This window comes from Myotis yumanensis, unplaced genomic scaffold (genome assembly GCF_028538775.1).
Source record: "Myotis yumanensis isolate MYYU_CA2020_CCGP unplaced genomic scaffold, mMyoYum1.0.hap1 SCAF_1, whole genome shotgun sequence".
NCBI lineage: Eukaryota > Metazoa > Chordata > Mammalia > Chiroptera > Vespertilionidae > Myotis > Myotis yumanensis.
In genome coordinates this window covers 181427304-181440805 of record NW_027223752.1, presented here as the reverse complement: position 1 = coordinate 181440805, position 13502 = coordinate 181427304, and the positions used below count along the sequence as shown (strand labels likewise).

General features: G+C 38.6%; 1 protein-coding gene across 2 annotated transcripts in view; it reads left to right on the top strand.

Moving 5' to 3' along the window:
• HERC3 (HECT and RLD domain containing E3 ubiquitin protein ligase 3) overlaps positions 1-13502 on the top strand; it is an 84298-nt gene that overhangs the window by 57900 nt on the left and 12896 nt on the right. For both annotated transcript variants that reach the window (XM_070392851.1, XM_070392852.1), the window contains 7 exons: positions 1819-1842; positions 1931-2020; positions 3225-3395; positions 5018-5161; positions 6965-7131; positions 10511-10577; positions 11019-11101. In XM_070392851.1, coding sequence (XP_070248952.1) covers positions 1819-1842; positions 1931-2020; positions 3225-3395; positions 5018-5161; positions 6965-7131; positions 10511-10577; positions 11019-11101 — 746 coding nt within the window. The remainder of the gene's footprint in view (positions 1-1818; positions 1843-1930; positions 2021-3224; positions 3396-5017; positions 5162-6964; positions 7132-10510; positions 10578-11018; positions 11102-13502) is intronic.

Sequence of the window (13502 nt, the reverse complement as noted above, 5' to 3'; positions counted from 1 at the left end):
ATTAGTCTAGGATCCCAGTAAGGTTACATTGAGGTCATGTCGGTTTCCTCTGAGCTTGCGCCAAGAACTGGCTGGCTCTGAACCTTCCTGCTGGCTGTCTGCTGGGCCGCCCATAGACAGGCAGTATGGTTGGACTCCAGGACAGGCCCCACCCCAGCTGCTCAGGTCTAACTTCCTAACACTTAGAATAAAATAATCTTTCTGAGATAAAGATTCTAAAATTCTGAATATTGGCACCAATTTAAAATCTACTTCCCCGGATACTTATACTTTTCGTAGGTACTTAGAGTAATTTTTTAGAGTGCAGTTTTATGGTGTGTGTGTGTTTTATTTTAGTGATTTCAATTCCTAAATTTAAAGTAATTAGATATGTAGGCATGCGAGTGAGTCAGTTGGCCTGGATTATGTATGCATGATTTCATACCTGTCTCACTGGTACGAATTGTCTCTTCGATTAGTGTTCCTCAGTTTAGGGAAGTGTTCCAAGATTCACTAAGGGACCTGTTTCTATAGGATAAACAGGATGGATTTTAATTAAAATTGCTTTTAAACGATTTAATTTGACTATACACAAACACAAAAGGAGGTAGGTATACACTTCTTATTCATATAACATTTAAATAAAACAGAACCAGATTTACAAATTAAATACAAACAAACTCTAAAATGAATAAAACGTGGGTAGTTTTCCTGAAACCATCCCTCAACTCAGTCGTTGGTGCTCGAGTTCTGAGACGTGTCCTATTCATCCTGGGATGACTCATCTCTCTTTCTTCCTTTTAGCTGCTATTAAACCTTCATTCACACAGAGAGCCAGGGCAGCTCTGGCACTTTCCTGGGTGCAAATGAATAACTTACCAAGAAAGACTGCTTTTCTTCTTTTCTTATTATTCTTGGACAATTAAGAATAACATGGTACCAATGCAATCATTAACATAAATGTAAATTATATGGTGACACACCAATATAAGGAGGTCATTAAGAATGTGTTTTCGTTGATTTTGTTTAGGATATTATTTATAAAAAACTACAAAATTTAAAAAATTCATATAGCATTCTCAGATCTCTGAGGATAAAATCCATACTTTTCTGTTTGAGAAATACTACAGGTCAACATGATCTATATTGTTGATACTTTTGTTTGTTTCTGTTACATTTATGAATAATGTTTGTCATATAACCTAACAGAAACTTCTAGAAGAGATGTGTTCCCCCCATTAATGAACTAGCATATCTTTTAGATATGTTTGTGTGTGTTTTCCTAATTTACTGATATTTCCCTGCTCAAAAGCTTATTAAAATTTTATTTACCTATTGATGGAGTGTCTTCTGTAGGTCAAGCATTGGTTCAAGTGCCGAGTCAGGGATAGCTTTAAATATTTGGTTACTCTTCAGTGCAACAGCTTGTGTGTGTGTGTAAGAGTAAGGAAGAGATGTAACATGCTGACAAATAAATGAAATTTGCATTAACTTTACACAATAAAAGTAACTTCTGATATCAATGTTTTATAATTAGATTTATTTTATGAAAGAAAATTCTATTAATGCTGTGAATTATGGAGTTAGTGAAATGACCTAAAACAGCCCTTTAAAAATTTTTAAAGATTGTTTTTAGTTTTTTTCTCAGTTTGTGTCCATCAAAACAATTGGTCTGTTCCATTAAAATCCAGTCAGCCATTCAAATGGGGTTAGTTCCATGGCCAAATAAATAGTCAGATAGTTTATATGTTTCGTTATTTGTATTTCACATTTGTAGAGGGTGTAAAAAGTTTAGGTTTTGCATTTCAAGTAAGAGGCTTTTTCTTTTTCTTTATGCAGAAGACTAGACCATCTATAATACAGGTAAATGATTCTTTTTAAATTTACTTTTATATTTTTCCAGCAGTATTCTCTGTGGATACTATAATTTTGTCAATAATGTTTTATTTAGGATGCTGTAACACTTTGTTCCTACCCTTTCATCTTTGATGCCCAAGCCAAGACCAAAATGTTACAGACAGATGCTGAACTACAGATGCAGGTATCATATTTTAAAAATTATTTCCTCTTATTATGTGTTTCTTTTAACCTACACATTCAGTTCTAATTTTTACTAATAGGAAAAAGTATATTTGGATGCATTCTATTCTAACTTTTAGAACTATTATAATTTTTTTTTTTTTTAGCAATTTTATGTTGAATACAACACATATAAGTGAGTACACATTTACATAGGTCAGGGGTTTGCAAGTGTTTTCATAAAGGACCATATAGTAAATTAAAATTTTGATCTTTATGGGCCATATTGTCTATCTCAACTATTGAGCTCTGTCATAGAACAAAAAGTAATAGTATGTGAATGAATGAGCATGGTGGTATTCCAGTAGAACTTAATGTACAGTGAAATTTGAAATATGTATAATTTTCACATGTGGTGAAGTATTCTTTAGATTTTTTTTCAAAATTTAAAAATGTAGAAACCACTATGAGCTCAAGAGCTGTACAAAAACAGGCAGTCAGCTGGATTTGGTCCAGTCGTCCACTGACCCTTGATAGAGATAGAGAGATAATTAAACGGAGCTTGGTAACTCTTTATTGAACTAAAACTTAAGTTATAGAGATTAATTTCAAGTACACATATTTATTATAAAATATAATTGGTTTTGACGTGCCTACGAAGTTATTATTTGCAAATTAGAAATTCAAATCTACCAGTTTCTACTGTCGGTAGATACCTAACTTCACTCATCTCTCTCTTCATCTCTCAGTCTTTCTGTCTGTTTCTCTCTAGCCTTATTTGTCCTTCCTTCCTTCCTTCCTTCCTTCCACAGTTGAAAGGTTTTCCAGAAAAAATGGACATTTTTCAAAGAATAAAAAACATTTAAAAGTGGTTATTAGGTTTCTTGTCCTGCCATTCTGAATGTCATAATTTTTACCCACTCTCCATCATGTTTCTTTTATTACAATATAATTTCAGTCTTAATTAGGCCTAAATAATTTTCCTGGGACTGGTTATGGATCAAATTGTTTCAGTTAACCTTTTTGGGTTCAGATTAGAAAGATATGTGTGTTTTATAAACATAGTAACTTAGAAAATTTAACTGGAAAAGTTGAGAGGAAAATAAAAAAGACCAAATGGAGTTGCAGTCAGCATGCTTCCCACCTACCCCAGATTGAAAGGCACAGCTGGCTGCTGTCTCCACTCACAGGTGCACTCTAATTGTGTTCTTGATGTGCCATTCCAGGTGGCAGTCAATGGAGCCAACCTGCAGAATGTCTTCATGCTTCTCACCTTGGAGCCTCTGCTGGCCAGAAGCCCCTTCCTGGTTCTTCACGTTCGCAGGAACAACCTCGTTGGAGATGCCCTGAGAGAGCTGAGCATACATTCTGATATTGATCTAAAAAAGCCTCTCAAAGTGAGCCCTTCAGTATATTCTTCCAAATACCTTCCTAGTTTTTCTTTAAACAGGGTTGAAGTAGCAAAGATCTTACTATTAAAATTGTGCAGTATAGCCATTCATTATTTCTTTCATTTATTTTACAAGAATTTAATCATCTCCTTCTGTCAAATCACCAAATAGCACATATCAACGTAACATCAGATAAAAATGCCAGTGGATTACTTGAGAGGTTATAGGGTTTTCTTTGTCTGCTGACTTCAAGGTATCTGCTCCAGCTCAACCAAAAACAAGCAAACAACAGCAAAACTAAAGCTTCAACTAGGTATAAAACTATCAAGCCAGCATCTAGGAAGTCTGTGGATGTCAAAGATTTAAGAGAAAGAAGGTAAAAAGGAGAATATAGAAAGGTGGTGAAATCATCTGGAAAGCTGTTGGCCTATTGTTATAGGCACTGTTAGTACCCTAATTTTACTGAATTAAAAAATTGTCTTTCCTCATAGACTGTGCATGTTTGTGTTAGTACTTACTGTATTCCCAGGGTTTAGCATAGTGCTTGGTACATAGTAGGTGTTAATAAGTATTTAGAGAATTACTTGAACTTTTAAGTAATTTATCTTTCCCTTCAGAAGACTTCCCTATCTCTGTTAACAATCCTCTTGTGAACTCCAGTTTCTGAAACACAATAAGTAAGAAACTCATGGTCTTCATGATATTGTCACCCTTTCCAAAATGTCCAATGAGTATTATCTGTCCCATCCATTTGCCTGGGAGTTCTTAGAACTTCTGGGTTAGATTTTTGATCTAACAGGAGCTTCTTTTTGTGCACTGTTTTCCATCAGTAGTTCGGATAAGACACTTCTTGCTCTGTAGCACGTCTCAGTTGTCTTCTGCTGCCATCTGTCCCCACCTTTACTCTTGTCCTGTTGTAGGCAGCCTTGAAGACAACCACAGGATAGCTTTTTCAAATGCTGTTTTAAGTTCTTTGCCTGAGCCCTTACCTATAAAATGGTGATGATAATAGTAATACCAACGCATAAGGCTTTTCTGAGGATTAGGTCATAGAGTTTAAGTGCTGCCATATAGTAACTCTCAACTCTCGCTCATTGGTTTGCTGTAGTTGTTACTATGATGACCATTATGGGTCCAGCATGTCCCATGTGGGCCTGTTCATGGGTCTTTTTGTAGCCCCTCACAGAACCCAGCTCTGTACTACTTAGAATGCCCTTCTCCTTTCCATATTCATCAGTGTCTTCTTTTACTCAGGTTAATCATTGCTTTTCTCTATGTGCCAGAACATTTACCTCTCAGTGTATTTTACTCTTTGAAAATAAAGTATATTCTCTAATGGATTCTTTTATGTTTGCTTTACTTCCCTAAATAGATGGTAAACTTTCTGTGGACCTACGGTGAACTTCTAACCTTTGTATTCCTTGAAGTACCTAGTAAAAATTCTTTCTGTGTGTCTGCAAGTGCCTTGTGAATAATCAGCGGATACACCTTGCAGTTTTCATTGCATCATTGTATTCTGTGTTATATCTTCCTTCCTTTGTCCTGACTTTGGAAAGAATTTGCTAAAAAAAAAAGGTAGAATACCAAAGATTCTTTGAAGTATTAATTCTGCTTTCATTGTTTTAAAGGTAATCTTTGATGGTGAAGAAGCAGTGGATGCTGGTGGTGTCACAAAGGAGTTCTTTCTTTTACTGTTAAAAGAACTTTTGAATCCCATCTATGGAATGTTTACCTACTATCAAGATTCAAATCTGTTGTGGTTTTCAGATACAGTAAGTTAGTGATATTATAGTTAAACAGATGGATATAATTAAATTTTTATTTTAGTTGTGAGGCCAATTCCAAGGCTTCTGATTTTGAAAAGGGAAGCATAACCAAGAAAATAATTTAAAATGTCTAAATAATGTATCTAGTCGTTACTTTTTTTGCCCATTGGCCCTATTTCCATTTCTAGTTTTTATAGAGAGAGGGAGATGGATAAAGAGATAGAATCATTGATGAGAGAGGAACATCATCAGTCGGTTGCCTTCTGCACATCCCCCCACTGGGGATTGAGCCTGTAACCTGGGCATGTGCCCTGACCAGGAATCAAACTGGCTCGGTACTCAACTGCTGAGCCACACTGGCTTGGCCAAATGTGTCTTATTTTAATAACAGTGAAAGTATGTGTATGACTACTAATACAAGTAGAGACACACACGCACACACACACACACACACTTTAAATTGAAATTCAGTAGGAGAGCTAAGTTTTAAGGAGCATTTTAATTTCAACCAAGCCATAATTTAGTTCTTTTTCTACCAGTTTTCTTCCTGGATCTGTACTGTGCTAAAAGGTAGCCATTAGCCACATGTGACCATTGAAATTGAAATTTTATTTAATTAAAATTAAATAGTACCAGAGATTCATTTTCTCAGTTGTACCAGCCACATTTCCAGTGGCTACCAATATTGGACAGCACAGAATAAACAGTTTCCATCATTGCAAAAAGTACTATTAGACAGCATTGCTCTAAATCAGTACAGTGATGTGCTGCATAATGACATTTCTGTCAGTGATGGATCGCATATGTGACAGTGGCCCCGTAAGAACATAATGAAGCTAAAAAGTTCCTATTGTCTATGACATCATAGCTATTGTAATGTAGTACAACACATTACTTGTGTTTGGGGTGATGCTGACGTGAGTACACCTGTGCTGCAAGTCCTATAAAAGTATAGCACATACAATTATGTACAGTGCATATTACTTGATAATGATAATAAAAGACCATGTTATTGGTTTACGTAGTTCCTGCACTGTACATTTTATCATTATTTTTGAATGTACTCTTTCTACTTATAAATAAATTTGCAGTAAAACAGTATGCTGTGTTACTCAGACAGCCGATTCATACATCTTATGTACTGTGTTTCTTGATTGCACCCTACTTTCTCTTGTGATTGATTTAATCTCAGGTTGTTTTGTATAATAACCGGCTGTACAGGCTTGTAGCCTAGATGTGTACTAGGCTCTACCTTCTAGGTCTGTGTAAGTGCACACTATGGTGTCTGCACAAGGGTAAAATCACCTAAGGCCTTTCTCAGAATGAATCTCCATCATTAAGTGGCGAATGACTGTATAAGCCCGGGGTGGGCAAACTTTTTGACCCGAGGGCCACAATGGGTTCTTAAACTGGACCGGAGGGCCGGAACAAAAGCATGGATGGAGTGTTTGTGTGAACTAATATAAATGCAAAGTAAACATTATTACATAAAAGGGTACGGTCTTTTTTTTTTTTAGTTTTATTCATTTCAAACGGGCTGGATCCGGCCCGCGGGCCGTAGTTTGCCCACGGCTGGTATAAGCTGTTCTCTCTATCTCTAGATGAGCTGCAAATACTTAACTTTGCCTACATTGTATCTGTTGGGGATAATCAAATTTTTGTCAGGGGAGTTTTCTCTGCTCTAAAAGGTAACTAAATATTAAGAAAGCCTTTATTCTTTTATACTGAAAATATTTTATAAATGGCAGGTTGTTTTGAGGGCTGGAAACACTGAATTTCTTTTTAACACATTTGCATATATTCTGAAAGTGTTTTGTAGAGCACAACTGGTTTCACTTGATTGGCATAACCTGTGGACTAGCAATCTACAACTCCACCGTAGTCGATCTCCACTTCCCGTTGGCACTCTATAAGAAGTTACTGAATGTAAATCCTGGCTTGGAGGACTTGAAGGAGCTTTCACCCACTGAAGGAAGGTACAGAGCTAAAAGACAGACAGATTGGTGTAGGAAACTGCTCTGGCTGCCTCTGGCAGTGTGGATTAAAGTTTGAAAATACCACAGGTGGCACAGGTGTGAGTGTATGGAACTATATGGTTGTGTGTGCTTTGTCTTAAGGTTTAGCTATACAGCTACTTGCTTAGAGTCTATCACTCTATGAGCAGAGGAAAGAAAAGAAAATAAAGTCAGAACTGCCCAGGAATATAAAATAATCCCCCCCTCTCCCCACTTATTCTGAAAAAGACTTTGTCATGGTCCAGAAATGTATGGGGAGAAAAGTATTGAAAAGAAGGGAGCCTATGCTAAAAAAAACAACCCCCCAAAAACCGCTGCAGTTCTTCCCCCCACGTGTTTCTCTTTCCTGTGTGTCTCCTTTACTCTCACACTACTGGTCACCTCATGTGTGGGTTTTTCCTCCACACCACCAAGCAGTTCTCCATGACAACCGCTGGGTGTCCTACAGTCTACCTGGAGTTAGTGTCAAATCCCACAGGTTAAGGGCTCAGTCCCACAATACTGGTTGCACCCCACTTCAGATGCCATTTGCAAGGAGGAGGTCCCCAGGTTATCCACAACTTCTGTCTGATTTAGCTACAAACCCTCCTCAGGTTTGCCTAATTTGCTACAGCAGCTCACAGAACTCAGGGAAACACATTTACCAGTTTATTAAAGGATATGGGAAAGTGTACAGATGAATAGCCAGATGAAGAGATGTATAGGATGAGGTCTGGGAGGGTCTTCAGTACAGGAGCTTTTGTCCCTGTGGAGTTGGGGTGTATCACCCTCCTGGTGTGTGGGTTGTGTTCACCAACCCAGAAGCTTTCTGAACCTCCTCCTACTGGGATTTTATGGAGGCTTCCTCACACAGGCGTGATCAATTATTACCTCTACTTCTAGCCCCTCTTCCCTCTCTGGCAAATCAAGGTGGAGCTGAAAATTCCAAGCTTCTAATCATGGCTTAGTCTTTCTGGTGACCAGTCCCCATCCAAGAGCCCACCAAGAGCCACCGTGGAACAAAAGATGCGTCTAGTGCTCTTACCACTTAGGAATTTATAAGGTTTTTAGGAGCTCTGTATCCGGAACCAGGGGAAGAGATATATCTATATGTTACTACTAGAGGCCTGATGCACGAAATTCGTGCATGGGTGGGGTCCCTAGGCCTGGCCAGCGATCAGAGCCGATCAGGTTCGCCACCTCCCCCCTTCCTCCTCCCCTCACCACCTGCTGCCACCCACCCCTAGTTCTCCGTCCCAGCCTGGGGCCCGGCCCGGATCAGGCAATTGGGACCTGCAGGCAGGGGGTGGGGGAGGGAAGGAACCCGGGAGGTTGGCTGCTGGCCCCGAGGAGGGAGCTGGCCCTTGGCCCCCCAGGAAAGGAGTCGCGTCCACTGCCACCCACCCCCAGTTCACCGTCCCAGCCCGGGTCTGCCGGGTGCGGGGAGGGACCGGGAGGTTGACTGGCAGGCCCCATCAGCAATTGGGGCCTGCGGGCTGGGGGCAGCTCCTGCATTGAGCATCTACCCCCTGGTGGTCAGTGCGTGTCATAGTGACCAGTCGTTCCGGTCATAACAGCATTCTGGTCATTACAGCTTTCCGGTCACTGGCTTTTTATATGTATGGATTATCTCTTAGAGCCTTTAAAAACGCTTAATTGAGATACAGTTCATATACCATATAATTCACCCACTTAGAAGTATACAGTCCAGTGACACTTAGTATATTCAGTTGTGTAGCTGTCACCACAATTTTAGAATATTTTCATCACCTGTAAAAGAAACTTCTCCTTCTTAGTCATCATCATCTCCAGTCTCCTCCTTCGAGGCAGTGCTAATCTTTCTATTTCTATAGGTTTGCCTATTCTGAATGTTTCATTTAAATGGATTTATATAATATATGGTCCTTTGTGTCTGGCTTCTTTTATACAGCATGTTTTCAAAGTCTATCCATATTGTAACATATCAGTGTTTCATTTCTTTTCATTGCCAAATAATATTCCGTTGTGTGAATGTACTAATTTTGTTTATCAGTTGATGAGGCATTTGGCTTGTTTCTATTTCTTGGATATTATGATAATGCTGCTTTGGACATTCTTGTGCAAGTTTTTATATCGACATAAATTTTTATTTCTCAGGTACATACCTAGGAGTTGAATTGTTGAGTCACAGGCAGCTCTGTGTTTAGGTCTCTGAGGAACTGCCAGACAGTTTCCAAAGTAGTGGAGCCATGTTTGTATGTTCTTTTCTTTCGGGCTGTTAAACTCCTTTATTCTGAGTTTCTCTATTAATTTTAGGTAGCATAAGGTTAAGTATATAAAATGACACCATAGCCTTAGCTTTCTGTAAACAGTGTAATCCTTCTGGCATTATCAGGAAGGAACACCCCCTTCTATAGAGAAAGAGTACGGATTTTAAGATGGAGATAGAGAAGGATAATCTCTAAGGTGCCCCCTGGAAATGAGACTGTCGCACCACCAATACCGAGAATCCACAACCGATGGCAGGGGTGGGTCACAGGGAGTGGAAGAGAGATTTTAGGAGGAATATGGAAAAATGACAGAGGAGACCAAGGCAGGGTTAATTTTTAGTAACTGAAAGAGAAGGCTGGAGAGTGATAGAACTGCGCGCCATTTACTTTACCAACCTGGCTGGGAATGCTGTACTTCAAATAGTAATTTTGGCTGGTTAACTGATACAAATTTAAATTCTACAGTAAGAATTTTCTTCCTGGCAACTCTTAATGGAACCGCCAGACTCAGAGTTCACTAAAGAAGAAAGTGTGAATGAGGTTTAGCTACAAGAATGTATTCTCTTGAAAACTAGGATATGACCGTTGTTAGAATAAACATATTTTTTAAGCATGTTTGTGTGCTTTCGTGGCAGATAGTAGAGTGTCTTTACCATATAGAGCCCCTTGCATTAACAGGTAAGACATTGAGATTCCTAATAGATGAGGTGAATTTGTGGCTTTTTAAGAAAATGATAGAAGGATTACTCTACTAAAGAATGTGGATGAAGGCAGTCAGTGGGACCACTGCAGCACCATCTCCCCCAGTCTCTACTCCCAAGCAATACCAGGGTTAAAAGAACCTACACGTGTGTCAGATGTAATTCATTTGGATTTCTTCATTAATCCAGTAATATCTGGCAGTAGGAAAAGAGAACAATTAATGTTTTCTAGGTCTCTTGCCCTATTTCTTTCAAGATATGGTAACATGATTTTCTGTTGGTCTGGATTTATGTTTGTTCTAGAATCTCCTTTTATAGTTTTTCCTTGCAAACAGTCTGCACATGTGATTGAGATAAAAACACTATTGCCCTGTCTGATTTGCCTCTTCCTTTCTCCATCGTTCTGATTAGGAGTCTTCAAGAACTTTTAGATTACCCTGGGGAAGATATTGAGGAGACTTTCTGCCTCAACTTTACAGTAAGGATTTCCAGCTTACTTATGAGTGTGTCTCTTTCATCATGCTTACAAGTCATAACATTAGTTTTTCTCCAAATCAAATAACAGTTCAGGGAATTCTCTGTACCAGATTATTTAGTCATAGTATCTTAAGTTCAGTAAATGTGTTAAATGAATGAATAATTAATCTCTGTCCTTAAGAAAATGACTGAAGCATTAATCCTCTTTATTTTGAATATATTTCTTTTCTAGAGTTCATATCATTTCTCTTTTATTGCTTTTATTGGCAACTCCAAGTCTTAAAAGAGATCTTTTAAGGTGCCAATGTTTTCTGACTCAGGTTCTCTCTTTCCCAAGAATTTTCTGTGGTAAAAAGTAGTCACTAAGCTACATTTATTCCTAAAGCTTCTCTCACAAGTGGTAAACAAACTTGAAACATTTCTTTTCCCCCCTTAAATATAGATTTGTCGAGAAAGCTATGGAGTGATTGAACAGAAGAAGCTGATACCTGAGGGAGACAAAGTGACTGTGTGCAAGGATAACAGGTAAGTCCCGACCTGGGACTTCTGCAGACATTGCTGCTTTTCTGCACTTTTAAGACCAAGATTGAAGTTACATTTTAATCCCTTTTTCAGCAGAAGGGGAGAGCAAAAATTGCAGATTTTAATGGATTTTTTAATAATAGCAGAAGCACAGGACCTGAATTCAGGAGATACCTGTTTGAATTCTAGATCTCCATCTTACTGGCTTTGACCCTGAACAAGTCATGTAAACTGTTTGATCCCAGTTTCTCATCTGAAAAATGGGGGTTATAATCACTGCCCCACCTATCTCAAGGGACGGTTGTGAGGCTAAAGTGAGGCAATTTATAGGAAAACATTTTGGAATGAATGAGCTCCTGGCATCTGGCACAGGGTTTCCAGTACCCAGCAGCATGCTGGGCATGCACAAAAATGCCTGGAAAATGTGTAATGAGTAAATGAGTGTTAACCCTTTGCGGTCCAGTGTTATTTTTGGAATTCAAACAGTCTGGTTCAAATTAATTGACAGGATTGAATGTTGAACTTTTTAATGTTCTTATTGCTCGACATTGGGCCTGCTCCTAGCGCCTCGTTTGTCGAGTCAGCCTCGAGGTTGGACCGAAAAGGGTTAAAGAGATGCTTACTATTACTGTTGTTTTATTGCTGAAGAATTTGTAATATAGATTTTAAATTAATTAATTTTCCCCCTCATAATAATTAACTAAAGTACATGTGATTTTTCTGGATGATTTACCAACTCTGTGTTATCTCTTTGGAGGAGAAAATTCTCAATTTTGTTTGTATTAGATTATGAGTGAGGTCACTGCAATCTGCATATTAATTCAGTTTACAAACTCTGCTGTGTGCCAGGCATATTGCTGGGTATAGGAAATAAATAACTTTTATCTTTGAGAAGTCCAAGATTAGTCAAGAAGGGTCAATGTTTGTGAATGATTGCAGTAGATTACTGTGCATGTGATCGAATAATAGGCCAAGTGCCACAGAAGCAGGGGGAGAGGCTACAACACTTACATTGGACATTGAAGAATGTAAGTGGGGGAAATATTATAGGCACAGGGGATAATGTGAGTCAGGACTCAAGTTTGACACGTGGTAGAGGATGATGAGAACTTAGGGGATGGGATTTTACTATGTGGATGGAGGGTTCGTGCTGCAATAGGATAGAGATTGTCAACTTTTTAAATGGGATTTGGACCGGGACATAGTTGATCAGCTTTAGGAAGATAACTGATCAACCATATTGAAATAGACCACATATAGGGAGGCCCATGAGGAGGCTGTTGAGGTAGCTCAGGTAAGGAGTAGTGAGGGCCGGAGTGAAGGTAGCGGGAAGATAGAGTCAGCTATGTGCTGGTTATGTAATCACCAGGAGCTTGGGTCTGATTTTATATGGATGGCACTAGAGTAGCATATAATGATAACACTGAGGTTTCTAATTTGCACAACTGACAGGAAATAGAATCTGTACAGCAGGGTGGAGGGGAAAAGAGTTTCAGTTTGGATATCAACAGGACTCTGTGATACCCAGGTGATTATATTTAGAGCTGAAAGTTTGCATGTATCTTGAGAGAAGTTTTATATGAACATTTTATTTAGTTACTTATGCCAACCTCAATCACCAGTGAATTTGAGGTTGCTTACAACAAGAACCACAAAGAAACAAGGGATGGAGTAAGTAGAAAACAAGGACAGAGAAAAGGTACTTACTTAGAGGAGCTATATATATATCAGAATAGAAGGTAGACTCTGAACATGAGGATTTAGGGATCACTAGCACAGTAGCTGGTGTTAAAGCTGTTGGCTTAAAGAAGGGGAGGTGGGGAAAGAGGAGAGAAAGGCAGTCTCTACTTGGGTGGGTTGGGAGCAAGGGAAGCGTCCACAGAGGAAAGGAAGGCTTCATTTAACCTATGGAACAAGGTACAGAAGTAGAGAAACTGGATGCTGTTTGTAATCATGTTGGGAAATTAAAAACAGTTCACTCTGGGCTTTATTTGGCTTCTTTCATAAATACGTTGTTGGAAATATGCAAGCAGAGGTCATATGAAATTCACTGTCCGAGTGACCTGCCTTGGCTTCCTCCCATAAATCTTCCCTTTTGAAAATAGGAATAGAAAAACCAATAGCCTTTGTTTTAAAGTCTGTTTGTTGATATACATATTGATACTCCATTTTTTAAATTTCCACTTACATGAAATATGTTTTTCTCTTTACTTCCAGTCTGAGTGTGACTTGATCTGAAGTGGGTCTCTTGTAGGCAGCATATGTCTGGGTCTTGTTTTCTTCTCCATTCCGCAACCTTGTGTTGATTGAAGCATGTATCCATTTGTGTAGTTGACAGGAATGTAGTTATTGCCATTTTATTCATATTTTTTTATCTTTACCGTTTTCTTCTTTATGAAGAAGT